Source organism: Empidonax traillii, unplaced genomic scaffold (genome assembly GCF_003031625.1).
Source record: "Empidonax traillii isolate 1590-97213 ecotype Southwest subspecies unplaced genomic scaffold, ASM303162v1 scaffold620:size424980, whole genome shotgun sequence".
Classification (NCBI taxonomy): Eukaryota; Metazoa; Chordata; class Aves; order Passeriformes; family Tyrannidae; genus Empidonax; species Empidonax traillii.
This window is the reverse complement of record NW_020955813.1, coordinates 207,260-234,297: the sequence shown is the minus strand read 5'-3', so window position 1 is coordinate 234,297 and position 27,038 is coordinate 207,260. Positions and strand designations below refer to the sequence as shown.

The 27,038-nt window shown below is 50.8% G+C and overlaps 1 protein-coding gene across 5 annotated transcripts in view; it reads right to left on the bottom strand.

Moving 5' to 3' along the window:
- The window catches only part of PRKG1 (protein kinase cGMP-dependent 1), a 266,544-nt gene that overhangs the window by 114,824 nt on the left and 124,682 nt on the right, over window positions 1-27,038 (bottom strand). For all 5 annotated transcript variants that reach the window (XM_027898759.1, XM_027898758.1, XM_027898760.1 and 2 more), the window contains one exon: window positions 18,176-18,289. In XM_027898759.1, coding sequence (XP_027754560.1) covers window positions 18,176-18,289 — 114 coding nt within the window. The remainder of the gene's footprint in view (window positions 1-18,175; window positions 18,290-27,038) is intronic.

The window sequence follows — 27,038 nt, the reverse complement described above, 5'->3', positions numbered from 1 at the left end:
GAGGCTCCAAACAAACACCCCAAGGCTTCCTGGGGAGATCCAGCCCTGACTGTGCCTGCAAACCCCACCACTGCCACGCTCATCCAGAGCAGGAGGAGGCTCCAAACAAACACCCCAAGGCTTCCTGGGGAGATCCAGCCCTGACTGTGCCTGCAAACCCCACCACTGCCACGCTCATCCAGAGCAGGAGGAGGCTCCAAACAAACACCCCAAGGCTTCCTGGGGAGATCCAGCCCTGACTGTGCCTGCAAACCCCACCACTGCCACGCTCATCCAGAGCAGGAGGAGGCTCCAAACAAACACCCCAAGGCTTCCTGGGGAGATCCAGCCCTGACTGTGCCTGCAAACCCCACCACTGCCACGCTCATCCAGAGCAGGAGGAGGCTCCAAACAAACACCCCAAGGCTTCCTGGGGAGATCCAGCCCCAGCCCTGACTGTGCCTGCAAACCCCACCACTGCCACGCTCATCCAGAGCAGGAGGAGGCTCCAAACAAACACCCCAAGGCTTCCTGGGGAGATCCAGCCCGTCTGCCTGGGTGGGAAAACACGAGTTCTGTCAGAGCAGGTTCACAGTTTGCTGACAGGCACTGGACAAATATCGAATTAAACACTGGGGAAATATTTAATTAACAGACTCTGTTTCTAATTAGAGCTGGAGATGATGTGAAGGCAGGGCAAGAGAACGGTCACCAAACTGGTGCTGCAGCAGCCTCGGGACTGGGAGAGCCCTGGTGGGCAGCAGATAATTTGGTTTGATCTCACATTATACTCAGCACATAAATTAACAAAGCCTGAGGCCCACGGGGGTTGCTGTTATGTCATGAAGTGGAACTGAGCTCTTTAAAGAGGGCAGGACTGGCAGGAAAACACTACTGAGGCAGTGAGGGGGGAAAAGAGCAACTACACAGAGAAATGCCACCTGAAAAGGCCCCAGCCCCATGCACCCTTGTGCTGCAGCTGCCTGGATTGGGAATGCCTGCTGGAGTCAGGGCCCTGGGAAACCTGGGGGAGCAGCCTGGCAAAGCCCTCCTTCAACTGCAAACCCAGAAGGTTTCAGAACAGTCGTGCTACAGTGCTGATGGGCAATCCCATGGAGATGGCAGGGACTTTGGCACTGGCATGGGAACTATGCCTCCCTGATATTTTCTGGGTTCCTGAGGTCAAAGCCCTCCCATTTTCAGGAAAAATTCATTTCTTCCCATCCTCAGTGCTAATCCAGTAATCTCCCCCATTCCTCTGCTGCCAGAGCAGAGCTGGGAGACCTGGAAGCAGAGAGAGGGCTCTGCCTCACTCGTGGGGCTCCCAGGAATTGGAAAACAAGGATATCAAACGGGAAAATGAGAGCACACAGCAACTGTTCCAGAAGCTCAAAAGCCATCTGGAAATAAATTACAAATCTATCAGAATAAAATGTTCACCATGGAGGCATTTTAACAGCATCTGCACCGCTCCTTCCACAAGCTCCCTTCTTTTCCACCAGCTCAGGAAATGTGCAATCCATGAGTCGCTCTGGCACCTCATTATCTAATTAAAAATGCTCATTTTTAACAAAGAAATAATGATTAGCTTAATGATTAATTCAGGCTACTCACACAAGAAATAGCTTGGCAGTTAATGTGGGGAGGGTTGCACGTTCTTGCTCCCAGCAGACACGTCCCTGCAGCACAGCTCAGCTCACCAAAGACCTGACCCCAAGAAGTGATGTCCAACCCCAGCCTTCCCCTCTGGGGATCTTCCATAACCATCTGAATTCCACAGCAGGAGGGGAAACCAGCAGCTGTTTCCCAGGGCACAGACCCTTCCCTGTGTGTCCACACAACTCCTGGGTGCTCACCAGGCTCATCAGCACCACCAGTCCTTGCCAAGGCAAGGCAAGGCAAGGCAAGGCAAGGCAAGGCAAGGCAAGGCAAGGCAAGGCAGGGATGTCCCAGCACATTCCTAGAGGGAGAGCTGGAGCGCCAGGGGTGTCCCCGTGGCAGTTGTTGTACCTGTGTTGAGCACAGTGCCCTGCCAGCCCTCGGGTGCTGTGCTGTGTCTGTCCCCAGCACAGACCTCGCTCTTTCAGGGCCTGCTCGGGGCTGGAAAGCAAAATTCCTCGTGCATTCCCACTGCATTTGAGCTCCCAGCTCCAAAGCCTGGGGGCCTCAGCACTGCCTTTTTCCAGAGGCAACCAATTAACTTTATGATGCCACTTGAGGAGGCTGGAGATGGAGTTACAAAGCATTTAATGATCAGATAAAACAGAGGATAATATAAATAGACATGTCCTCCCATTCCCCATGGATAGGCTTTCTAATAAAAGAGTCTCCAGACCTCCCTGTGAATGATCCCATTTTCGCTGGGAACAGCACAGATATTACATTTACTGTCAGCAGGGACTGAGACAGTGACAGGGAGAGGCTCCAAACCAGCAAAAAGAGGAGAGGAGATGGGCTTTTCCCACTCCAATTCTTCCATCCCACAATTCCCATCAGTTCTCTTTCGATTTAATGTTATGGTTGCGAGAATAAGCAGGTACAAAATAAATAGTTACATTCCAGTTATGTTGTGACAGAGACTCATAGAATGGGCTGCGTTGGGAGGGATCCCAAAGCTCACCCAGTGCCACGCCCCCATGGGCAGGGACACCTTCCACCAGCCCAGCCTGATCCAGCCTGGCCTTGGACACTCCCAGGGATCCAGGGGCAGCCACAGCTTCTCTGGGCACCCTGTGCCAGGGCCTGCCCACCCTCCCAGGGAACAATTCCTTCCCAATATCCCATCTAACCCTGTGCTCTGGCAGTGGGAGCCATTCCCTGTGTCCTGTCCCTCCATCCCTTGCCCAAAGTTGGTGCAGGAAGGAGTTAAGGAGTTGGTCACGGAGCCTCTCCCGGCTCTCCCTGCCCTGGGGCTCTCACAGGAGGAGGAGAAGGAGAAGGAGGAGAAGGAGGAGAAGGAGAAGGAGAGGCACTTGTTGCAGCCCAGCCCCACCAATGAAATGTGATGTGCGAGCCCGACAACAAAATTCAATTTCTTTGCAAATGCTCCTTGAACAAAGGCCCGACTGCAAATAAAACCCGAATCCAGGCTTGTTATTTCCTGCTGCAAATCTTGATTTATTAATATTGCTCTTCGAAACGACCGCCAGGGCAGCACAGAGGTACTAAACCAGTGGTGCATTTACTCTGCTCTGTGCATCCTGCATTTTTTCTTTGGGATTTATTGCCTCCCAGGAAAACTGTGACGTTCCCTTTGAGGGTGATATTCCTGTGGCAAAGCTGCCTTTCCATTTTCCAGCCCATCTTTGACGTAAGGGATTGACTCATCCAGGCCTGTCCATGGCGCTGGGATGGATGGCACCCCGGAGGGATTTGCCCAGAAACAGAGGTATCACTTTTCCTACTGTACTCCCCTTTCCTTTAAAAAAAGGAAATATTTTACCATCATGGGAAACAGGAAATCAAAGACCCATCCTCTCCACTGCCTTCCAAGAGGGCACAAGGCTGATTTTTCTAAAAAATAACTGTGAAATCCATCCTGAGAATTTCTGTTCCAGAGCAGTGAACTTGGAGAGTTCAGCTGGGAAAAGCTGGGAAATGTTCCCTGCAGTTCTGTGGCAAAGACTGGAGAACACCCATCCCATCTGAGGTGACAAAGGCACACATCCCAGCGGGACACACTGCAACAGGAGCACTGTGGGAAGGCACAGCACCTGGGGACTGGGGTTTGGAAACTGGAGAGAGGACCAAACGCTGCTGGAGGCTTTCCAGCCTCCCCTACACCTCCTTTCCAAGAGAAGAAACTCGAGGCCAGGTTGGACAAGGCTTGGAGCAGCCTGGGCTGGGGGAAGGTGTTCCTGCCCATGGAAGCAGAGGAGCTCCAAGATCTCCCCCAGCCCAGGCCCATTGCTCTCTGCTAAAACACAAATTCCATTTGTTCTTTGAGATGAAGCACAGCCAGAGGAGCCCAGCTCTGTGTTTTGCCTGCTCTGGGGTTTGTTCTCCTCCCAGCAGAAGGGATTACACATTTCAGTTTCTATTATGTGCAACCCCACTCTGATTGTACATGATAACACGCTAAATATCCTAAATGAGATTTCTGCGGCTTCATAAGGGATTTGAAGAGCCAGCTGCCAGTAAAGCTGGAATTATTTGCAAATATTCAGTTTGTGAGGGACTTAATAGTTTCCTTGGTGAAACAGCTCCACACAACACAACCAAATCCCTAAAAACCCACAGCATGTCAGGGTAGGAGGCTCTGCTCCTTTCCTGCTTCTCCCCCAAATAAGCTGGGCCCAATTAGGGACAAAAAGGAGGTCAAAGCTGCTCATTAATTATCAGTCCATCCACTCATTTGTCAGCATTGCAGCAACTTATCCAAACCCCCATTGCCTGCCTGCCGTGGAAATTGGAGCAGCATGAAGTCCCTGCCCAAAGGATGCTGCATTCCCAGAGCCAATAACTGCCTCTTGCCCTGCTCTTTCCCCAGCTCCCTGGCTCTCAGGAGGGAATCTGCTTGGACTTTTGGTGACTCCAGGTCCAGCTGGCCCGGTTCCCTCTGCTCCCACACACCCCTAGCAGATAAAACTGATAGGAACAGGCAAGAAAATAGCCCACAGATGGACCTTCATCCCACAGAGAAGCAGCTGCAGGCCTGCAGATGCTCTGTCCAAGAAAGGCTGTGCTGACAGAACCGTGAAGCAAACTAAGGCAGGGAAGTTGTGCAGCTCCACAATCTCCTTGGACTGGCACCCTGAGCTCCTCAGCACTCCTGTTCCACCCTTCCCATCGCTCCCAACATGGGGCACAAGCACACTGGGAATCACAGAATGGTTTGGGTTGGAAGGGACCTTGAAGACCACCCAGTGCATCCCTGCCTGGCCTTGGACACTTCCAGGGCTCCAGGGGCAGCCACAGCTTCCCTGGGCAGTCTGTTCCCAGGGAACAATCTCTTCCCACCAGCCCATCTATCCCTGCCCTCTGGCAGGGGCAATCAGATTTGTGTACCAGTAAATGCTGCCGCAGTACAGGAAGCTGGCACAGCCATAAAACAATCCCAGGAAAACTGTGGATTAATTTCCATGTGCAGTCAGGGAGACAAATTGTGTCTGTGTTCCCGTGATTGATCACATTTTAAATATCTGGTGCTCGTGCCGTGTAATTGGTCGTGGCATATTTTGCATTATGAACACAACAAATTGGCTTTTGTGGAGCTGTTTCAAGCAGCTATTGAAGAGAAAAAAGTAATTAGTGAAAGCAGTGATTAGTGACAAACTGAATGGGAAAAAATGGGTTTAACCAAATCTACTGTGAAATCTCCACCACAGTGTTTCAGGGAAGCCTCTGAGATTCCAGCTCCTTTCTCTCTACTTGTTGCTTTTCCAGTGTAAATAAACATTCACAGGCCACTGTGTGTAAACTGCAGTTTAAAGAACAAAATAAACTATTTGCATGGGAATTGGGAGCCTTGACTTTGTGACCAGACAATTCTGAGCCCACTGAAATGTCCATTTGATAAAGAGAGGATTTTCAGAGAGTTAAGAGAAGGAATTGAGATTGGAAAAGAAAAACATTTAAAAAAACAAAGAACTGCATAAGCAAAACCCTGTATAAATCATGGAATCCATAGAGTGCTCTGAGTGAGAAAGGACATTAAGGATCATCCCATCCCACCCCCTGCCATGGGCAGGGACACCTTCCACCAGCCCAGGCTGCTCCAAGCCCCGTCCAGCCTGGCCTGGGACACTCCCAGGGCTCCAGGGGCAGCCACAGCTTCTCTGGGCACCCTGTGCCAGGGCCTGCCCACCCTCACAGGGAAGGATTCCTTCCCAATATCCCATCTAACCCTGCCCTCTGGCAGTTTGAAGCCATTCCCTGTGTCCTGTCCCTCCATCCCTTGTCAATGGTCTCTCTCCATCTTTCCTGATGTCCCCTTCAGGTCCTGCAAGGCCACAACTGGGTCACCCCAAAGCTTCTCCTCTCCATCTGAACAATCCCAACTCTCTCACCACAAAGATAAATTTCTCAGCATGAAAGGTAAAATAATCTCAGCACAAGTTTTAAAACAGGACCATGGGTGGATTCCCTGTTTGCCAAGAGACACAATCTCATGGACTTTATCAGCAATGAATTATTTTCACTGATAAACAGAACCTGGAATTGCATTGTAGTTTTACAATCTCATTTCATTATTCTACAGGGACCTGGTTGAACTTTAGCTTGAGGAAAACCTGTTCTTTGCACGGCAATCCTGTCCCTAAGGTCAGTCCCCTGGGCTGTGCACTCAGGAACCACTGCCCCACACTCTGGAATAACTCCCATCCTGTGCTCCAGGGACATTCCCGAAGTGCCCAGAGCCCCAGAGCACAGCACAGCCATCACACAGGGAGGGGGCTGTAGGTGGGTGAGAGAAAATACAACTTTTGGGGAGAAAAAATCCCCCTTGGAAAATTGTGGTGAGCTCAGCAGCTCCCACAGCTGCCCTCCAGTGCCAGCATCCACACAGTGTGGATGCAGGGAGTGGAAATAACCCTGTGCTGTGCATGCACCACAGAACCTGCACTAGCCTTTCCCTCTGGACCTTTTCCTACAGCTCCACCTGGAAATAACACCCTTGTTACTCAAGGCACCAACATTTAAGAAGCAGTCAGGATCACCTTCAGCAGGAAAGATTAATCCATCCCAAGCCCTGCCACTCAGAATTCCCACAAACATAGATCTCTAAGGACATGAAAATATCTCCAGGATTATTGATGAGTGTGGATGTCTTTGGACTCGGAAAGATTGAATTTACAGCAGTGATTCACATCATGGTTTTCCATACAGTGAGAAAAACTAATTAGTACTTCAGTGAAATTCGTCACTGTCATAAAAACTAATGGACTTTGAGGAGCAGTGAACTCACCCTGAGATGTGGGTTTAATTATCCCCTCAGCCTTCAAGCAGCTGCAGGCTCTGCAGGGGTTAATAAAGGTTAATGCCTCTCCTTTTGGAGGAATATGATATGCAACTTGACAAATATTGGGTGGAAAAGAAGTCGGAGGAGCTGAGAAATAACTCCCCATCACAGGCAGATTAGAGCCAAAGGTGCCCCAGACAGGTCCTTGTCACAGCATTACCCTTTACCTGCCCAAACGCCACCTTTTCCAAAGCGTGGAGCTGAGCAGATGGGAACTGCAGTGACAGCCGGATGTGTGTGGTGCTCCATGGACTGCGGGACATGGCTTGGATGAGGGGCTGGAGCTGCTGAAGGGAGGGTGGGTATGACAGGACCAGCACTGCCTGCAGCTCCTCAACCACAGAGACCCTTGGGGGCTGCAAATGTTTCCCTCTCTTCCATTCAGCAAATCCGTGACAAACTGCTCCTTATTACAGTGTTTGTCAGGCAACAATTCAAAACCCACCAGTGATTAAACAAATATCAGAAAGCTTTTCCAAATATTTGAATGGCCAAGAAAACACAAACAAACAAACCCACAAAAATAATAATAAAAAAAAATCCAAACCAACCTTGAAGCAATTTGTCCTCTCTAGATTTAAACCTCTTCATTTTGAAAATGTATCTTTAGAAACTTCATTTAATGAGCTCGTTATTAAGAGGACATGGAAGTGCAAATCCTATGGGACAGGTAAAACTTCCTAATTACAATCTAATTGGATAATCTACTATTGCCAGTGAAATTTGTTAATGCCTCAGAGTCCACACTTTCCAGGGGAAATCCAGGCAGGTTAAAAACACTTCTCTTGTAAATGAAGTAAATGAAGATGACAATAGCTAATGAAAGATCTTAATTTGTCAGTGACTCAATTATAGGATGGAATTACAATTGCCCTGTGCCCAAAAAGAACATTTTAACGAGATTCAGTGTCACATCACAAGACTTTTCATAGAATCACAGACTGGTTTGGGTTGGAAGGGACCTTAAAACTGTCTATGGGCAGGGACACCTGCCCCTATCCCTGCCAGCCTGGCCTGGACACTTGCAGGGATGCAGGGGCAGCCCCAGCTTTGTTCACTAACACACTGCCATCAGCAATCACACACAAATGATGACACCTTGCACAGGATCAGTGCTGACTGAGGGTACTCCAGCCCTCGCCCAGGAAGTTCACAGTCTCAGGCAATGACGTTGCAAGCTGTATTATCCCAGTTTTATGGACACCTGTGCTAAAGGACAGGAGGGCTTATCCCAAACCACCTTTCCAGAGCAAAGCAGAAGTCTCAGCTCATTCTTGAACTCTGTGCTCCACTCCAGGGGTATTCATTTCCCCTCCAACAGGAGGAAATGGCATCCTCTCTGAAAGGTGGCATAACTGGGAATGAGCTCTGCAGGTCCCCTGCTGTCCCCACACACGCCGGCCCAGCTGCCAAACAGCTCCAAGTCCGAAGCAGGAGAGCACTTTAAAACCTGTTACATCTCCCCCAAAAGTCATAAGACAGAATGAAGATGATTTATGGACCTTTCACTGCTTGCCAGCACCAGCCCGAGCAATCCAGCCCACGCTCCCCTCTCTCCCACTCCCCATTCCCATGCGCTCCTTCCACCTCCTGCCAGCACAAGTGTTTATCCAGCTGCCTGTTTGGGTTCAAAATAACCCAAAGGGGGGGTTCAGCATCTTAGGGAGAGTTACTATTTAACCCAGATACTCCCCAGTGCCACTCCCCTGTCCCTGGACACAGAGGTGTGCACTGGAATAACGGGAGGCAGACACTGCTGCATCTCCCTGAGCTCTGCTCCCACAAATCCTGGATCCCTGGCCCCCAGCTCCTCCTGGCAAGTGCTGCTGCCCAGCTTCCCCAACCAGGGACAGCGCTCAGAGTCTGAGAGGCTCAGGTGGGACCTGAAGGAAAACTTGGAGCCCGAGAGGGTGTCCAAGAGGGCACAGAGAGTGAAGGATTTCCCCCCTCAGGATTTCAGGATGTATCTGCACAAAGCTGCCCTGGCAGAGCCTCTTTAGAGGGCGGTTGGACAAGGACTGTTGGGGTCCTTTCCAACCAAGAGGAGCCCAGGATCACTCAGAGGTGTCTGGGCATCTTGGATACACCACCTCAGTCTCCTTCACATGCAAAGCACAGCAGCCTTCAACTGCTCCCCACAGCAGCTGAATATTCCTAAATTCCCCCCTTTCCTCCTCTTTCCCCAGTTCCACCTTTGCATTATTTGGACGGGGCTTGGACCAACCTGGTCTAGTGGACCAGGGCAGGGGGGTGGGATGAGATGAGCTGGAAGGTCCCTTCCAACCCAGACTATTTTATGGTTCTGTGATTAGGACGACCTGAAGATGATCTCCCATCCAACTGAAACCACTCTGGGATTCCGTGATTCCAACTCCACTTTTCCTGCAGTTCCCACTAGGCTCTAATGAGCCTGTCCAGGAGGGTGTGTGGGGTCTGGGGGACATTCTGCTCCTCCTCAGGCCCCCAGACTGATGTGCTGCGGCTCCTGCTCAGCACCCACGGCACTGTTTGTGTTTGTGCCAGGCTTTGATAACAACTCCTGTCAGATGTCCCTGAGCAGGGATGTTACAACAGCACAGAACAAAGCCAGTTTTGCTCTTCTGCAGCGAGAATCTGACAACAATAAATCTATATTTGGGATGTCTTGCGACGCAAGGATCACAGGAGTGTCGGGAAACGCTGCAGGATCACAAAAGCACGGGGGAACAAATGCCAGGAACAAAACCCGCTCTGAAGTGGTTCAAGAGCCTCCCCAAGCAGAGGACACGGGATCTCATCAGATGCCAAGGGGTCTGAAGCGGGGAGTGTGCCTTCCCAAGGAGGGGGGCTGGGAAGGTGGGAGAGCCCTGTCTGTGCTGCCAGCACCCAGAGGGGTCTGGCCAAGGGCTCACCCCTCTGGAATGGGGCCAGTGACATCCACACACCCACCACGAGGCATTTTCACCCCTAAGGATGCCAAGTCCAGCCACTTCACCCCACACCCAGGCAGTTCCTGCCCCCCACACCAGTCCCTCATCCCACCAGTGCTCCTCCTTCCCATCTCCTTGAAGGATGAGCCCAGCCACGAAGCTCTGGGCATCCTGCTGAGTTCCCAGCATGAGTCCATGGAGCACTCTCTGCCATTTGGCTCCCTGATTTCCCTTTCTCCTGCTGGAAGGCATTAGGATCATGGTCCTCTCCCAACAGCCACATTTCCTGTCCGTGGCCTTTTGGGTGCTGCTCAAAGCGCTCCTGTGAGAGCCCCTGGTGTTACTGAGGATCTGGACAAGGGCACCAAACGTTGGCAAAGTCCCAAGGGCTTCAGCACTGACACTCCACCACAAAGAAATTCTCCCCTTGCCCTTGAAATTAAATCTGAGTGTACAAAGACAGGCCCTGAGCTGGGCACGCTGTGGGTGTTTAATCAGTCCCTGTTCCTGGCCTCTACTGCAGGTAAGGCAGGCAGAGTAACCCGAGAGCTGAAACCCAAGAAATAAAGACAATTTGAGTTCTCCAAAGCCAGCGAGGCTTTTGCCCTGCTCAGATCTCTGCACTGAGCGTTCAGAGCTATCTGAGCTGCTCAGCTGGCTCCAAATGTCTGGAGTTCAACTCAATTCCCATCAAAAAACCACTTCAGGGTGTCCAGGAGGTGTCAGAGGAAAAGAGAAGACAGTTTTACAGTGGCATCTGCACTTTCTGCTGTTTACAGAGCCCTGAGAAACCAAAGGACTAACAAAATCTGGCTGAGCCTCTTCCCACACTCCTCATTCCTGCAGTTAATTAAAAACAAGACACTATTTAAATCTCATTTCCTCAGACTGGGCTGCAGGCAGAGGCTGAAAAGGGCAAAGCTTCACCAAACCCATTTCAAACACTGCTGACTTTGATATTCACAAGTAAAGGTTCTTACAAATAACTTCAGAGGAGTGACTCCAGCTGTCAAGATTCCATTGTCTGGGTGGGTTTTACTGCAGCCTAAAGATAAATAAAACACTCCTGTTCCGAGCCCATTGCCAGAGAAGATGCAATTCATGGAGTATAATGAGTTTTTCAAACGTGCAATACAGAGAACTTGTTTGGTGCCCTGTTTGTTGTTTTATTTTTAATTAAAAAGCCTATCTGCTGTTTTGTCAATTTACTTGGTATCCAAGTGCTTTTAAACACTGGCACTTAAATAATATGAAATCCATCTTTGCCAGGAACCTTTAGAGCTGATAAGTGCAAGTAAATTACAGCCTTTTCTACCCCATCCCAAACTTGAGTTGGGCTTTATTAGGGAGCTGGGGGGGCTCAGCCTGGAGAAAAGGAGGCTCAGGGGGGACCTTCTGGCTCTGCAATCCCTGACAAGGGACAGGAGGAGAGGGAACGGCCTCAGCTGTGCCAGGGGAGACAGCAGTGACACAGAGCCGGGCTCAGCAGCCGGGCTGCTGGACAGCTCCATGTGCCCCACACAGCTCCATGTGCCCCACGCCCCTCCAGCTGCCCCAAATCCCTCCAGCTGCCCCACACAGCTCCAGCTGCCCCACACAGCTCCATGTGCCCCACACAGCTCCATGTGCCCCACACAGCTCCAGCTGCCCCACACAGCTCCAGCTGCCCCACACAGCTCCAGCTGCCCCACACAGCTCCATGTGCCCCACACAGCTCCATGTGCCCCACACCCCTCCAGCTGCCCCAAATCCCTCCATCTGCCCCACGCAGCTCCATGTGCCCCACACAGCTCCATCTGCCCTGCACACCCCTCCATGTGCCCCACACCCCTCCAGCTGCCCTGCACACCTCCAGCTGCCCTGTAGACACCTCCCTGCAGTTCCCCTGCAATGCCTGGCCGTGTAAGAAATCCCTGTTCAAAGCCCAGCCATGAAACCAGGACACCCAACAGCTGCTCTGTGGAAGTGCAAAGGCAGTCCAGGCATGGCCAGAGGGTCAGCAATAAAGATGGGGCTCTGAACGCTACAGAAGGAATAGATTTCCTTTCATCAGCACAGGAATTGTCTGCAAAACACCTGCAGCTGCAGGGCTGCTGCTGTGCCCTTAGGCTGGAGCTTCACCCTGGCAGCACACCCTGACAGGAGATGGAGCCCTGGCACGTGGAGTCACATCAGTGCCCCTAAAACCCTTCCAGGGACCTTCACTCCTGCAGGACACAGCACCAGGATTCCAATGTATTGGAATGCTCTGTCAGTGTTATTTACATAAATGAATCCCTGGCCTTTCGCACTGTATACTTAATAATCAAAAGAAATATTAATCAAAAGAAATTTTCCATGGAGCTCCCAGGAGTTCCATGTGCTCAGTGGTTGCAGGTTCCATTCTGAGGGGATTGTACTCCTCGATTAGGAGAATCAGCTGAATGCTTTGGGAAAGGCTGAGAAGAGGGTCAGCCCTCAAACCAAGGAGGACACTGAGTTTGCCGTGAATTGGTGATTCCCAAATGGAGAGGGTGCAAAGCAGGGATGCCCCAGCAGCAAAGGCAGCAGTGCAGCAGGACAGACATGTTTTCCCCCTCTGCTTTGTTTTGCCACGCATGCAGTACAAGCTCCACCAGGCTGTAACACAGCACATGGCACAGCCATCTGCTCCACCAACACCTCCTGCTCCCAAAATAGCCGGGCCCCCCAAAGGAGAGCGGGGAGCGCGTTCCCAGCGAGCCACCTACACCCAGCAGCACCTCCCCGCAGCTCTGGCAGCCACAACAAACTCCCCAGGCCCTCCTGCCATCCCAAATAGCCTGCTCCCCGTCCCCTCCCCGGTAATCCCACACGTGCTGCCCGCTCCTCTCCCCCTGGGAGTGTCCTGGCAGCAGGATCAGCCCGGGCCAAGGGGACAAAGGCAGTGGAGATGGTGCTGCTCCATCCTGGCTCCAAGCAACAGGAACTGCTGCCATTTACTGCCTGGGAACACGGGAGCTTCTTGTCGGCAGATTGTTTCTGATTACCTTAACGAAAGTTTATTGGAAGTGATGGACTTCAAATATAGAGAAGCTCAACTCCTCCAGCACAGAAAGGGATAATGGAATCTTGAAATGAATCCAGTGGGACTCAGAAAGGGAGCCTGAGCTACCCAGGGAAGATACTCAGTGCAAACTCTGCTGTTACAGCAGCAGGAAAAGCAGCACAGGGGGGTCCCCTCGTCTGAAGAGGCTTTAGAGAACAGAGGGTGGGGTTGCTTTGGTTCTGAACCACAGATGGAGCAGTTGGGGGTCTGTCTTGGTACCAAGCAGCTTTCTGTCCCCAGGCAGTGGCAGCAAAAGGTCTAGAGAAGGAACTGACTGAGGAGGTGAGGCAAAAGCAGAGCCTGGGTAGGGAGTTGTGTTCTACTCTGAGCAAAGCCCACGTGTCATCGAGCCCATAAATGCCTGTCAGTGACAAATACTTCCCTTTTATCCTCTGGTTTCTCAAACTCTGCTCACAGCAAAGGTTTAGTATCCTTTGCAAAGTTCAGGCCCCTCATTTATCACTGCTGGGGCCATATTTCATAAATCAGCAACATTTCAGTGGCACCTCTAGAAGGGGGTGAAAGGGAAGCTCTTATGAACTCATTAGCTGACAGCTGCTGTAAATATTAATTAACTCTTCAAGGGCTGCACAGAGAAAGTCAACATTTGCTTCTAACTGTGTTTACCAGGGCTGGTTTCTCAGCTCATTCGACGCTGCAACTAAACCAACAGGAAAAATATCAACAGAATTCTTTCCAAACAACCCGAGTGCTTCATTTCCCCTGCCTGGTGACAACCACTCTTCTGCTGTACCACACACAATTCAGCTCCACCAGTCTCTCACAGTCCTTCATTAGGCCTTTTAATCAAAAACCCCTCACTTCTCTCTTTTCTTTGGGTTTATTTGCTTAGTTTTCAGGGTGGAAATTGTTGCAGTTTTCTGTGCCTCATTTCACTGGAATTGGGGATGGGTTTTTTCTACCTTTTTCCCTATTTTTTGTTTTCCTACTAAATTGATTCTGGATTAGCTTTGTCCCAGTGCCCAGAGTTTTCCTCTTGGTCCTTGTGCTTGGTTAATACTCTTGTTATCTTTACTGGTTCACCTGCAGCTGCCTGGGAGGAGAAACATCCATGTGAGATGTCTTTTCCAACATTTTCTTCCCAGCATTTCCCAGACAAAGCCTGAACTGGATGCATTTCAATGGACATTCCTCAAACTCCTGAAGGGATGAGGATCAAACCCTCCTGTCAGTCAGGATAAGGAATAACCCCAAAGCTGCCATAGCTCTCACAAGCAATGAGGGGACTCAGATCCGGAGGTGCTGGAACTGCATTAAGTTTAAAAACAAACAAAAAAAAATCAATGGATTTTAGAAGGAAACCACTTTAAACACCATTTTGATACTCAAACCCAACCACAGGGTGGGTCATTCTGTCTACACCACACTCTTCCTATTAACAAACAACTAATAACCCAATCAAGTATCAAAACATCCCCAAATATTTCCTTATTTCCCTTCCCCCCCCCCTCCCGTTCCCCTCCCCAGCTCTGACTTATCCCACAGGCCTGGCAACATTTTGGGCTCCTACCGAGCCCAGGATGAATTTTTCCTGGTGCTTTTGCCATCCCAGACTATTTTCCCTTGGATCAGAGTGCCTCTCCATTAACCTTTCGGTCAGGAGCCGTGCTGGTCCCTCCTGAGCCCAGAGATGCCATCCTGCAGGTGCTCCTGTCTCCTCAACAACAAGAGGAGGAAAAAACCTTCCTGTCCATCGTCCTCACCATCATTTGCTCATTATCATGCCCTTGGAGGAACAATCCCACCCCATTTGGTGGCATTGCCTGGCCAAACCCATAAAGGTCAGATTAAAGCACAGTGGCAGGGAGGGCTGGAATGACTTTCTCCAGGGATACATCCTTTTATCCCCTCCCAAGGCACTCCAGGTTCACCATCTCTGCCTGGCCAGCCTGGCTGTCCTGAAGTGACAGCACAGAGGTTTTAATCAGATGCTGAATACGTAAGGACAACCTTCCCTCCAAGGGGTGGAAGATCTGAGCACACTTTGCTCTGGTTCCTGGGATTGTTTGAGGAGACACACAAAGCCAGCATCCTCCTCCAGGGCTTTTAATGAGGCTCTGCAGCTTCCATTGGCAGCTGCTTGGTGCCTTGTTTTCCCTTGCAAATAACCCATTTCACCAAGCTCCTTGGGAAGCTCTGTAATTTCTGGGGCTGTAACTACCAGTGCATAGAACTCTAAAACAAAAAAACAACCACAACAGCAGAGGAAAATTCAAACTCCTCCAAGCCTGGCGAGGAAGTGCTGAACTCCTGCCTCAATCCCACTGTGCCACATGGAGTTTTGTACAACTGGCACTGCTGGCAAGAGGGGCAGCTTGACAAACGGGCTTTTGAGGGCCAGAAAAGAGATTTACAGAGTGCAGAGTTGAGCAGCTTCAGCCTGTGCTTCCCTTCCTGCTCCCAGTCCTCCTCAGAGCACTCATTGCTGCTGAGTGGGGAACTCCCTGCAAAGGGCAGCCTGGGGGAAGTTCTGTCGGGATTTTGCCCCCAGGAGAATCCATTTCAGGTGCTAAAGCTGCCCCTGGAATAACCACAACATCCTTGGAGGAGGAAGAATCCACTCCTTCCACAAAATCAGCACTGTCCAAAACCACCTGCAGAAATCCTGCTGAGCTCTGCTCCACACACTATCCAAGAGGAACGAGAGCTACTGCACAATAAAAACATCTTTTCTATTAGCAAATGAAAGCTTTTTTACTCAGCCTGAATTCAACTGGGGGTATTTTTGTCTTTTTTAGCTTTTTTTTTACCTGACCTCTCCTGGTTCCTTCTTCCCCATGTTCCCACCACATTACCCTGTGTGCCACAGTTTATCCCTGATGAGTGGAGTGTTCCTTGCTCTCATGCACTGGATTAAATTATTTGTTGGAGCCAGGGAGGAAAGCCTTTCAATTGCATCAAGGTTTGCATGCAGGCATGTGAGCGCTCGGGATAATCAGTGCAGACAGAGAAAGGAATGAGCTGCTGCTTTGGATTTCCCTGGGTGTGCACTGGAACTGCAGTGATTCAGAGAGCCTGGGCAGTGACACGCTGGGGACAGATTGACCAGTAGCCACCAGAAGAAAAAAAAAGACAAACCAAAACCCAAAACCAACTATTATTCTTTCTGTAATAGCTGGAAACCAAAAGCAAATGCTGCAGAACAACAACAGACAGAAACCAGATGTCAAAAATCATCGAGTTGTCTTAGCAGAAGGTCACGAGCTGTGAGATGTGTCCCTGCCTTCCTCAGTGCTCCTCAACACCAAGGCTTTGGCTGCTCTTCCTTCCCAGGCCCTGCTCAGCCCCCATCCTGCTTTTCTTTAAGGCAGCAATAACAGTGACAAAACATTCTGATGGTTCTCTCAGGGCAGGCTTGGATTGCCTTCTTAAAGAGGTCCTTATGAGACAGGAGTCAGATCACAGTGATTACATTTTAATGTCTCCTAAATCACATGGAAAAGCCAAAGCCCTTCCCCTGGTGATTTATGCCTTCGAGTTGCTCCTCCAGAGCGAGCAGCAGCTGAAGAGCCCGTGTAGACTAAACACAGTGACACTAAAATCTTCATTATTTACAAAGCCAGCGCCAGGGTACACAGAGAAATGAGTTACAGCCAGAGGTGTCACTCAGCTGCCACATCATCCCGGCCCTCGTGCGGTGCTGGGCTCCACACCCCGTAAATCCACCCTTCACTCAGGATACCTGCAGATCCACCGCCCAGACAGGAACACTCAGGGTCCTGCTGAGGAACCCCTGGCAGGCCCAGCAGCCACACCAGCACCCACTCCCGGTGCTCCAGAGGGAATGGGGATCTATGTCCACAAAACAGGGAAGCCCCAGGTGTTTCTCTGAGTGAGAGCTGGGCGATGCCCCAACACATCCTGACCCCATGGGGACGGGGCCCTTCCCACCACCGTCACCAGCACTCGGTGTGTGCCGAGACAAGCCCAGCATGGTCAGAGTCCCCACGGGCTGTAATGGGATGTGCACTGGGCTTTGCCTCTCCACACGCTCCTGGCACTGATTTGTCACTGAGCCACAGCACAGGCACAGGAGCTGTTTGTGACCACTGCGGTCAGTCCTGTGTCCCGAAGGGTCTGAGCACCTCTGACCTCGGCTCACTCAGGTCCCTGTCACCTGAGAGGATGTAAAGCCCATTGCAACCACAGCTGGCTCTCACCCGAGCAGTAATGGGAGAGGAGAGACCTAACAGTCCCTTGCTGGTTTGGGAATGAGACTGCAAAGCTGGCAGAGGAAGGCACAGTTCTAATGGCAGGAACCGGCGGGGAACACACCCAGACACCCCTTCCTGGGGCAGCAGCTCTGAGGGGGCTGCAGTGCTGACCTTACTCCTGCCCCAGCTGAGCCAGGGACACAGGGCTTGGCACAGCTCAGTGCCTCACACAACACTCCAGTTCTCTTCTCCTCTTCTGTCAGTTCTGCCCGCTCGTTCTTGTCCTTTCTCTTTTGGAAGCAAAATGAGGCGTTTGTAAAAGGCCTTTTTCTGGACAGGGATTCATTCCCAGGCCTCATTATTCTGGGACTTGTCTGTCTTTGTATTATTCTACTCCATCTGTACCCTTCTAACTTCTCCCCTACAGCATCTTAAAACCACACAACTATTTATCACCTCCTATAAAACCTCTCTGCTTAAGACACCACCATAAACTCTGGTCCCTCGAGATCAGGGAGGACTGTGGTATCAAACACCCCAAATCTCAACTGTTCATCTGAATTTAGAGGGAAATGTATTTATGTTGTATTTCTGTGATTTATTTTCCTCTCCCTAATTGTGCAACTCCAGCCTTTGCCCAGGACATTCATAAAAGAAACCAGATTGCAGCAGAAGTGCTGAAGAGTCTAGAGCAGGGGGTCAAGTGGCATCCAGGGCTGGTTTTTTCCGGATTTATTTTAGTCAGCTTAGTGGGGAAAATTTATCCTGCACAGATACTAAGCTCGACTTACTGAGTTTCCCCTGAAGACTTACGAGGTCAGAAATGCTCTTCTGAGCAACAAAGCCACAAGTACCATGAGATTCAGCAGGAACTGTAAGGAAAACTACGGGATGAGCTGCTCTGCACGAGGGAAATCAACCTGGGGGAGCAAAACTGAGTGGCCAAATCCAGGGAAGCACTTCCCCTGCACCTTCTCCCTGCTCCCAGGGGCTAAATCCCACACTAAACCCCCATCTTTGATGAGTAAACAAATCAAAACAGCTCCAGGCATGACAAAATCCCAACGAACATCCCACAGGCTCTTACTTTTGACGGTAGCGGTCCGGGTGCAATTGTAGAGGATGGCCAGCTCCCCAAAAACCTTGCCAGGCCCCATGGTGCACAGCTTCACTCCTTCCTTCGTCACCTCGACCTTCCCATCTGTCAGAAAGAGAAAAAAAAGACCATTTTAGAAGGGAAAGGAAGTTCCAGACTTAGTTTATAAATATATATCTTTGCCTCAGGCCAGGCTGGCCTGGGACAGCAGAAGGTGTGACACAGGGGGTGCCATGGGTGGGCTTCCAGGTCCCTTCCAGTCCTGGGAGTGAAACCACCTGGAAAAGGAATTGAAAAGCTTCAAACCAAGCGTTGCCTGGAGAAGATTTCAACACGAGAGGGTTTTTTAGGGGAGCATCTGTACAGTGAGGAGAGCCAGAGCACGAAGCCCAAAGTTTCGCATTTTGCACTTCCAGCTGAAATTTCCCCCGATTTTTGTGCTCAAAAAGGACAAAGAGTTAGGTCTTTAACACCCCACATGAAAACTATGGAGTAATTTTGCTCATTTTCACTGAGAAACTAATCCCTGGGAACACTCATCCATGAAAAACAGGCTGTTATCAAAAGGAAATGGCTCTGATCCCTGGCCATCATTTAATTCCCATCTCCCTGGACCTTCCCTTCCTGAACATCTCATTTATCAGCTTACCCAGACACCTGGGAGGGGGATTGAAAAGCAAGGGCTGAATGGGAAGAAAGGAGCTCAGGACCATCCTGGGGGTTGGGAGTGACCAATCCTTTAAATTTCCAAGGACGTTTGAAAACAAGGAGAAGGGAGAGAACAAGGGATGCAGCAGAGGACACACAGTAAACCCCAGTTCCATTCCTTGTATGGGCTAAATTCCCATTCAAAGTGATTCCCCGAATTATTCGTATAAATGATTCCTTTCTTGCTATTCACCATCACCATGACAAGAAGCACAAAATACATCTTTATCTCAAGGAGGTCCCACATCAACCTCGAACGGTGCCTCGCCCGCTTCAGAGGCTCCTCAGGGAGTTGAAAGGATCCATTTCTTTATTTGTTAACAGAAGGGAGTTTTTCAGCAGAGCTGAAACGGGGATGTTTCTGCAAAGAGCCCCACAACAAATCCCCTCTCCAGGGAAAGATTTTCCCTCTCTTTTAGCTCGAGGAGCGATGGAGACTGGAGCTGGAAAGCACCACGTGGCACAGGGGATGGTGCCACTTCTGCATCAGCCACTGCCCCAGAACACAGCAAACACAGCGGAGGAAACTCAGACACTCATTTCAAGAGCACTGAGGAGATTCCCCTGCACAAAACTGTGGGGGAGAACTGGCAGGAATGGATAAAACGATGCTCCCAAAAAACACAAAGCCAAAGTAATTTCCCTTAGAGAAGAGGGGATCAGCTTCCAAAGGAAGAAGTTATTTAGACTGGAATGCAATTATCCCACCCACTGTCACCTCTGTGCCTCCAGCAGCAGCTCCAGAGTTAAGCAGGAAATTGGGAGCTTCAGGAGACACTTGGCAAAGCACAGACTGCCCAGATTCAATGTAGTTTGTGTTTCATGGCAAACCCCAAAAGCCACTGACAGTTGGAATGCCTCGTGAGCCAGGACAGGGCTGGGACACAGGATGACAGCCACTTGGGGATCTCATCACTTTGGGGAGCACTTTCCCCCCTTTTCCAGGAGTCCTGGTAGCCCTGTATCCCTGAAGCAGTATTGTCATTCGCATGGAGTGTAAAGTCTTATTTTCCAATCATGCCTGAAATATTCAGCCCCATTGGAATTTTCCAGCACGTGGCTCTTTAGGATCCCAGCCTGTGGCTTTGATCACCACCGAACCCTTTTGCCTTGGCATCTCCACCAGACAAACACTGAACGATGCAGGGGGTGCTCCAGGCAGGAAAACTGGCAAATGCTGCATTTCTCCAAAACCCCACATTCAGCACTGTTATTTAATTCCTGGCTGAGCTGATTTTGGGGAGCTTTAACTGGCATCCAAACAATGCACTTTTCTGTCAGCTGTAAGAAACTATTCCATCGTGATGGACAATGCAAGTTATTTTTCAAATAGAGCATGAAATAAAATAAAAATCCCTGTGTCTCCTCGAGCATGGAGCACTTGGGACAGTCGTGGCAGCTGGATTTTGGTGGCTGTCCTGTGCATTGCCCTCAAGTGCCTCCTGTTCTCCATCCTCCCGTGGACAGAACACCCCCTGACACCCCCTGACCCTCCCTGAGGGCCCTGCAGTGACAGGGCTTTGCTGTCCCAGCCCCCCGAGTGCCGGTGAGCACAGAGCAATAACTGAGCACCTAAAGCCCCAGCTGGCTGAGGCACATCCTCCAGAGCAGGATCTGCGTGTCCAACACCCCCGGGGCACAGAGGGGGGGTGTGGAGCAGGGCACTGCTGCTTTGGCACCGGGAGCCCACACAGTTAAACAGAACTAACACCTCTGCCCCAGCTGCAGGCACTGCTCCTCCAGTGACTGCCAGCAGAAAGGAAACCACACTGAGGTGACTCCCTCCATCAGAGGGATCATTTTTAACTCCCAGTAATTAAATGGGCATTTTCTCTTTCCTAGGCACAGAAGAAAACAGATTAAGTTGACTCAAGGACCTTGTCAGCCTGGGTGGAATTTGTATCCCAGCTCTCCCTCTCCCTCCCAGCTTACAGAGGGGAAAGGACCTTGAGTCTTCCATGACTCCCAAGCCCAAACCAGCCCCTTGGTTCCCTGCAGGAGTATTCCAGAGGGCATCCAAGATGCCAGAGTGCATTTCTATAGTGGCAGGTTTCAATACCAAAGTTCCTTCTGCCATCCAGACTCATCAGGAATGGGGCAGTGCCATTCCTGGCCTGTATTCCTCTATATCCAGGAGACCTCTGGAAAGCCTAAATCTTGATTTTCAGTTGTATATTCCAGCAATGCCTTTGAAACGTGGATCAGAGCAATCATTGGTGGCATTATTCCCATTACTGCTCCCTCTTCAGACCCTGAACTCTTGGGGGGGTGGGAAGCTGGTTTTCCCAGGAGGACACTAATTACTCATCCCACTCCCATGCCAGGTCTAAAAATAGAAGCACTTCTAGTGAAAAGTCCGGAAATAGAGAAGCAGGGTTCGACATGAACTGGTGTATTGACAGGACAGAAATTGCATCCCACAGCTCCAAAATGCCAGCAGTGGTGGGAGGGGGATTCCCTGCATTCCGTGCACAATTCACCAGTGACTATTCAATATTTTATTTCCATGCTGTTTCACACTTGGACTGCAGCTCCATTTCTTGGATGCTGTTCAAGCTCTGCTCCGAAAGCACAGGAATAATGATCTGCACCAAGTTTTCTTTGGGAATTATCTCTGTGGATCCTGAGCAGGAGTGAATGTATTTCAAAAACCCCCCCTGAGATGGAGCCTGAGTTCCCATCCCATCCCATCCCACAGTGCCAAGGGCTTTAATCACACACTCATGGAATGGTTTGGGATGGAAAGGAGCAGCCAGTCCCACGCTGCCATGGGCAGGGACACCTCCCACTATCCCAGGGTGCTCCAACCTGACCTGGGCAGGTTCAGCACCTTGAGGACTCGCAGTTTGAGCTCAGCAAATGGGGAAGTTGATTAAAGCCAAGCTTTTCACAGGAGCTGGGCTCAGCCTTGCTGGAACCCACCCTGGAAACGGGAGCAGCCAGCAGCTCTAAGCTTTGGCTTTCCATGCTGTTCACTGTCTCCTCCTCTGGAAAACTTATTTTTTCCAGGGTTTTCCTGCTTTGTTCTTCACAGCTCCATGAGTTCCCCACAAGCACAGGCCAAGCAAAGAAAACAGTAAATCTTCAGGGGGAGGAAAGAGGAGAAATGGAAACCAAGGGGTTAAAGCTCAAGTGATGCTCTCCCACTCCTGCCCTGCTCTGGAAGGCAGGAGGATTCCCAACAGGAGCATTCCCTGCCCAAGTCAGGAGATGTGCACCTACAATCTGCTCTGCTGGGATGTCCCAAACCCCACATTTACAGCTGCTCTTGAGCTCAACCAAGGGGTTTGCAGCCAAACCTTGCAGCTGAGCCCACCCAGCAGCTCCTACAGACTCCCTCCCTCCCCTGTCCCAGTGCCCACCCCTTTCCCAGCTTCCCAGCACGCTGCAGTTTCAGTGCCCCAGCAGGATCCACAGCACCCCCTGCTCCTTCCCAGCCCATGTGCAGGTGGGGACTGTGAGCCCCGACACGTTTATCCCTTCTCCAAATTCGGCAAGTTTTCACAGTAACGAGAGGGAGGAAAAAATAACCAAATGCACCTTTCACCAAGGTTTAAGTCGTTTAAAAAAACCCCCACTGCAAATTGCAAGAGTGCTTTGAATCTGGAAAAACCACCATTTTTCCTCAGCTGCCAGAGCAGAGCACAGAGGGATGCTGGGCTCCATTGTAGCTGGATTCACTCAGGTGCTGCAGGGCCACAATGCTTTTAAAGGCCACTTTCCACCCTCAGCACTGGGGCACCTACAGCATCCTGGCTATTTCCATTGTCCCTGCCTTTGGAAACGTGGCACCTCATCTCTCGGTGCTCCGGATGCCAAGGGACTGGGATTCTGCATTCACAATTGCAGGTCTCACATTCACAAAGCACAGCTTCTCTCCCCCCTATTTTCCACGCTTTGCTGCTAAATAAATACCTGGGATGGGACTGAACTGTGCCCCTGCCACGTTCCCGGCAGCTGGCAGGGAAGCTCAGCCCACAGCCTGAGCCAACAGGCAAAATTCCCAGTGAAATGAGTCAGAAAAGTCTTGAGCAGCTCGGTGTTCTCACCTGCCAGCTGCAATGAGCTGGGTTTCCTGAACAGAACCTGGGTTTGCTGCACAGAACCAGCAGCGTTCCGCTGTTTTCATTTCTTGAACAGACACAGGAAGGGCTGGTCAATAAAACCTGCCGCTGCTTCTGACAGCCAAGTGCTACTGATAAAATGGCCACTTCAGACTTTCACTCTGCTCTTTCTCCCCGAAGGCACCAAGGGAAGCAATTTCTTCTGAAAGCAGATGCTGTGCTGCTCAGCACAAATCATCCTGCACCAAGAGGAGCTCTGCTGAGATCCCCACCAGCTCCAAAGCCCAGGGAACAGCTCCTGTTCCTTAGCTCCTAAACTGGGAAGCCAGATGAGGCACCACAGTGGCCACACCAGCCCCCAGGGAAGGGGATGTTCAGCTGCTGCCCCGGGAATGCCGGGAATACGGAAGGGAGGGAGCAGCTTTCAGTGCTGGCAGCTGTCTCTAGTGCAGCCTCCCAGGGGCCACAATGGCTCTCATTTCGTTCTTTCACCCTGATGTTTGCTCTGCTTCGCACTGGCAAGACCCAGAACTCTGACTGAAGGCCTCAAAAACACCCTGTGAGTGAAGGACGGACAGTTTACAGCTTTTTGACTGTTGGAAGGAGAGGGGGAAAAGAGCTCAGATTTCATAAAACAGGGCAAGCGTGCCATAAACCATCCAGAACAATCAAGAAGGAAACCGGGAATATGAAAAAAGTGCCAATAGCAACCAAACCACTGCCTCCTGAGAGACCCTCAAAGGGCTGGAGGCTCCAGGCTTCCTGACAAACCTGGGCAGGACACCTACAAAATAAGGGCTCGCGTTTGTCTGACTCATTTTGCTCCTGCTTTGCCCAAATTCACTCTGTTCATACCACAAATTAATCTCTTGCCAGAGTTTTTGAGCTCACACAGGTTGTTTCCTTCCCCAGAACAGAAGCACAGCCCTACAAATCCAGAGTTCACGGAGGAACAGGGAAAGGATGGAAGATGGGACGGATTAAACGGGGAGCTGAGCCTCCCTGAAGGCCACGGGGGCACAACCTTGCTGCAGATGGCAGGTGACATCTGGGGACAGGAGAACATTAAGGAATTCATAATTTGGGGAAAACACATGTGCTTTGAACTTTAGGACACCACTTGTTTCAAAGGATAAAAAGCAGGAAGAAAGTGAGTGAAACTAAATGTGTAAAATGAAGTCTTGATTCTGACAGAGAGAAAAGGACAATTTATCATGCAGGAGCTACTTGTTTGTAATCAAAACCATCACTTGAGGAGCCGGGGCACAGGTCTGGGCAACAAACCAGGGCTGGAACGACACGGATCATGGAATCACAGGGACCTTAAAGCCCATCCAGTGCCACCCCTGCCATGGGCAGGGACACCTCCCACCAGCCCAGGTGGCTGAGGATTTCTCAGCCACAGGGCATGGGAGGGAACGTGAACATGGAGAAGTGCACTGGGGCAAGGAAAGGCTGGAGCAGGAGCAAGCAGCATTTCTGGAATAAATATCCTCAGGGCTGGAGATCAGCCTGCCAGGGGCTCCCTGCACTGCACGAGCACAGCAATGTTCTCTCTCCTCCACAGACAGGGCTGGGAGGGCGTTTGGACCCTTTACAGGATATTGGGTGCCATCCTCTGGGAATATCCAGGTAGGAATCATTAGTTATTCTCAGGAGGCTTGCTGGGGGATGAGTGCCAGAGCAAAGATTGCTTGGCAGCACGAGCTCTTATTTAAAATCAAAGGTGACAAATGGGAAAATGACAAGCTTGGAAACACCTTGAGATTACAGAGGGACGTGATTTCTCTGCCAAACACACTTGAAGTGTCTCCTGCAAACAGCACTAAATTGAGTTTTAATTACTTTTGCATACATAAAGTCTACTCTGAACTTTCAAGTGGCAAAGCTCCAGTTCACTCCTTGCAGCTGCAATTTGTACCACTCCGGGTTAATCCAACGTCTGCTCTCCCAAAAATCTGGAGTGCATTCCTTTATTAGATGTAACTTCATGTTTGCAAATCAGCACGTTGACTGGCTCGGTCAAATGTGATTTATTGCTGTCTCAGACATCAGAGAGCAGCAGGAACCAGCCCAGTGACACAAACTGATGGAGGGAATTCGCGCTGCCAGGGCCCATTTTGTCTCTGCGTGGTGTCATCGGCTCTGGACTGTGCAAAGGGGAAACAAATCCCATACTGCTCCCTCTGGACACGGGCATTGACAAACCAAAGCTGACACATCTCATCATCTGCCTGCAAACAATTTCTCGGCCCTGAAGCAAGTTTTCCCTCAGCAGGCCAGAAAGGGTCCCCAGAAAGGGTTCCTGACTCGATTCCCAAACACGGCAGGCAGCCACACTTCCCGTGGGATTCCAGGCTGGAGCACCCATGGCTCCACACAGCTGCTCCTGCTCCTCCTTCCCAGGTGTCTGCAGAGCAGGGAGCTCTTTGCTTCCCTGCACCCCTCTGCTCAGGAGCAGGAGATGTGAGCCCTGTCCTTCCATCCCTGCCTGTTCCCGCAAAGCCGTTTGTTTTGGAAACTCCGAGATGGGAGAGGGGGATTCATTAAATCCCGAGGGGCCACAGGCCAGGGCGAGCGGAGCACACAGTGATTTATCCCCGCTGTGGGATGTGCAGCCAGCCCAGCCAAGGCAGGATGCACTCCTGTCCCTCCCCCAGGGAATGCTGCAGCTATCCAGCTAAGCCTGGAGCAGAGCCAGCACCATCCATCAGCTCATCCCTGCCCTCTCCCAGCAGGACAAGGGACAGAGCAGAGCCAGCACCATCCACCAGCTCATCCCTGCCCTCTCCCACCAGGACAAGGGACAGAGCAGAGCCAGCACCATCCATCAGCTCATCCCTGCCCTCTCCCACCAGGACAAGGGACAGAGCAGAGCCAGCACCATCCATCAGCTCATCCCTGCCCTCTCCCACCAGGACAAGGGACAGAGCAGAGCCAGCACCATCCATCAGCTCATCCCTGCCCTCTCCCACCAGGACAAGGGACTGCACATCCCAGGCAGTCGTGCCTGGATCCCAGCCTGGTGTCCAGTGAACCCCAGAGCCTGCACACTGTGCTGGAGACACAAAGGAAGATGGGAACAACTGCTCAGGGTCCAGTGAACACCAACCAGCTGACAAACTGATCCCTGCAGTTCAGGGGAGGGAAAGGAGCAGGAATATTCCTTTGTATCTCCACAGAATCCCAGAATGGTTTGGGTTGGAAGGGACCTTCAAGACCATCCCATTCCACCCCTGCCATGGGCAGGGACACCTTCCACCAGCCCAGGCTGCTCCAAGCCCCGTCCAACCTGGCCTGGGACACTCCCAGGGCTCCAGGGGCAGCCACAGCTTCTCTGGGCACCCTGTGCCAGGGCCTGCCCACCCTCAGGGCATCGGGAACTGGAAGTTGGACTCTCAGCCTCAGGCATATTCTAACCCTCACTGCTTTGCAGACAAGTAACTTGGCTCAACAACAGTTACTTCACACTAAAATCCCCTCTTTCCCCCTGAAAATCATTCCCCCATTTCACATCCCCACTTTCAGGTTCTCCTTTATGGGCTTAAAGTATCCAAAGCAAAAATTTTAAGCATTACACACTTACCTAAATTAAATTTTATTGTTCATATTTTCCCTAGTTGGACCATTGTGTTTCTCAGCAATTTGGAGAATAGGAATGTTCTAAAATAAAGGCTTAATTTGCTGCACCTGTTCCATCCCTATTTCTCAGCCAGGAGGAAAGGCCTCCCCTTGGATTCCAGTGGATCTGGCTCTGTTGTTCCTGGATCACCTGTTATTTCCTTTGTGTCATTAAATCCACCAACAGCCACACTTGCACATATCCAATTCCCTTCATTCCCCTTAATGGAAGAACAGCAAAAGGCAAAGCAAGGATTCCTCCAAAAGGGTTTATAATAAAGGTAAGTTTGCATTAAAATTTTAAACACGGGAAGATTTTGCTCCAGTTCCTTCCATTTGCTCTTCTTCAGAGCCGTTTGGTACCGAAAGGAAGTCATGGAAGATTTACTGCTCCTCTTTCCCCAACCCTTATCTTCCCCACACACACAGAGAAAAACCATTCAGGAGATAATTAAAACTCT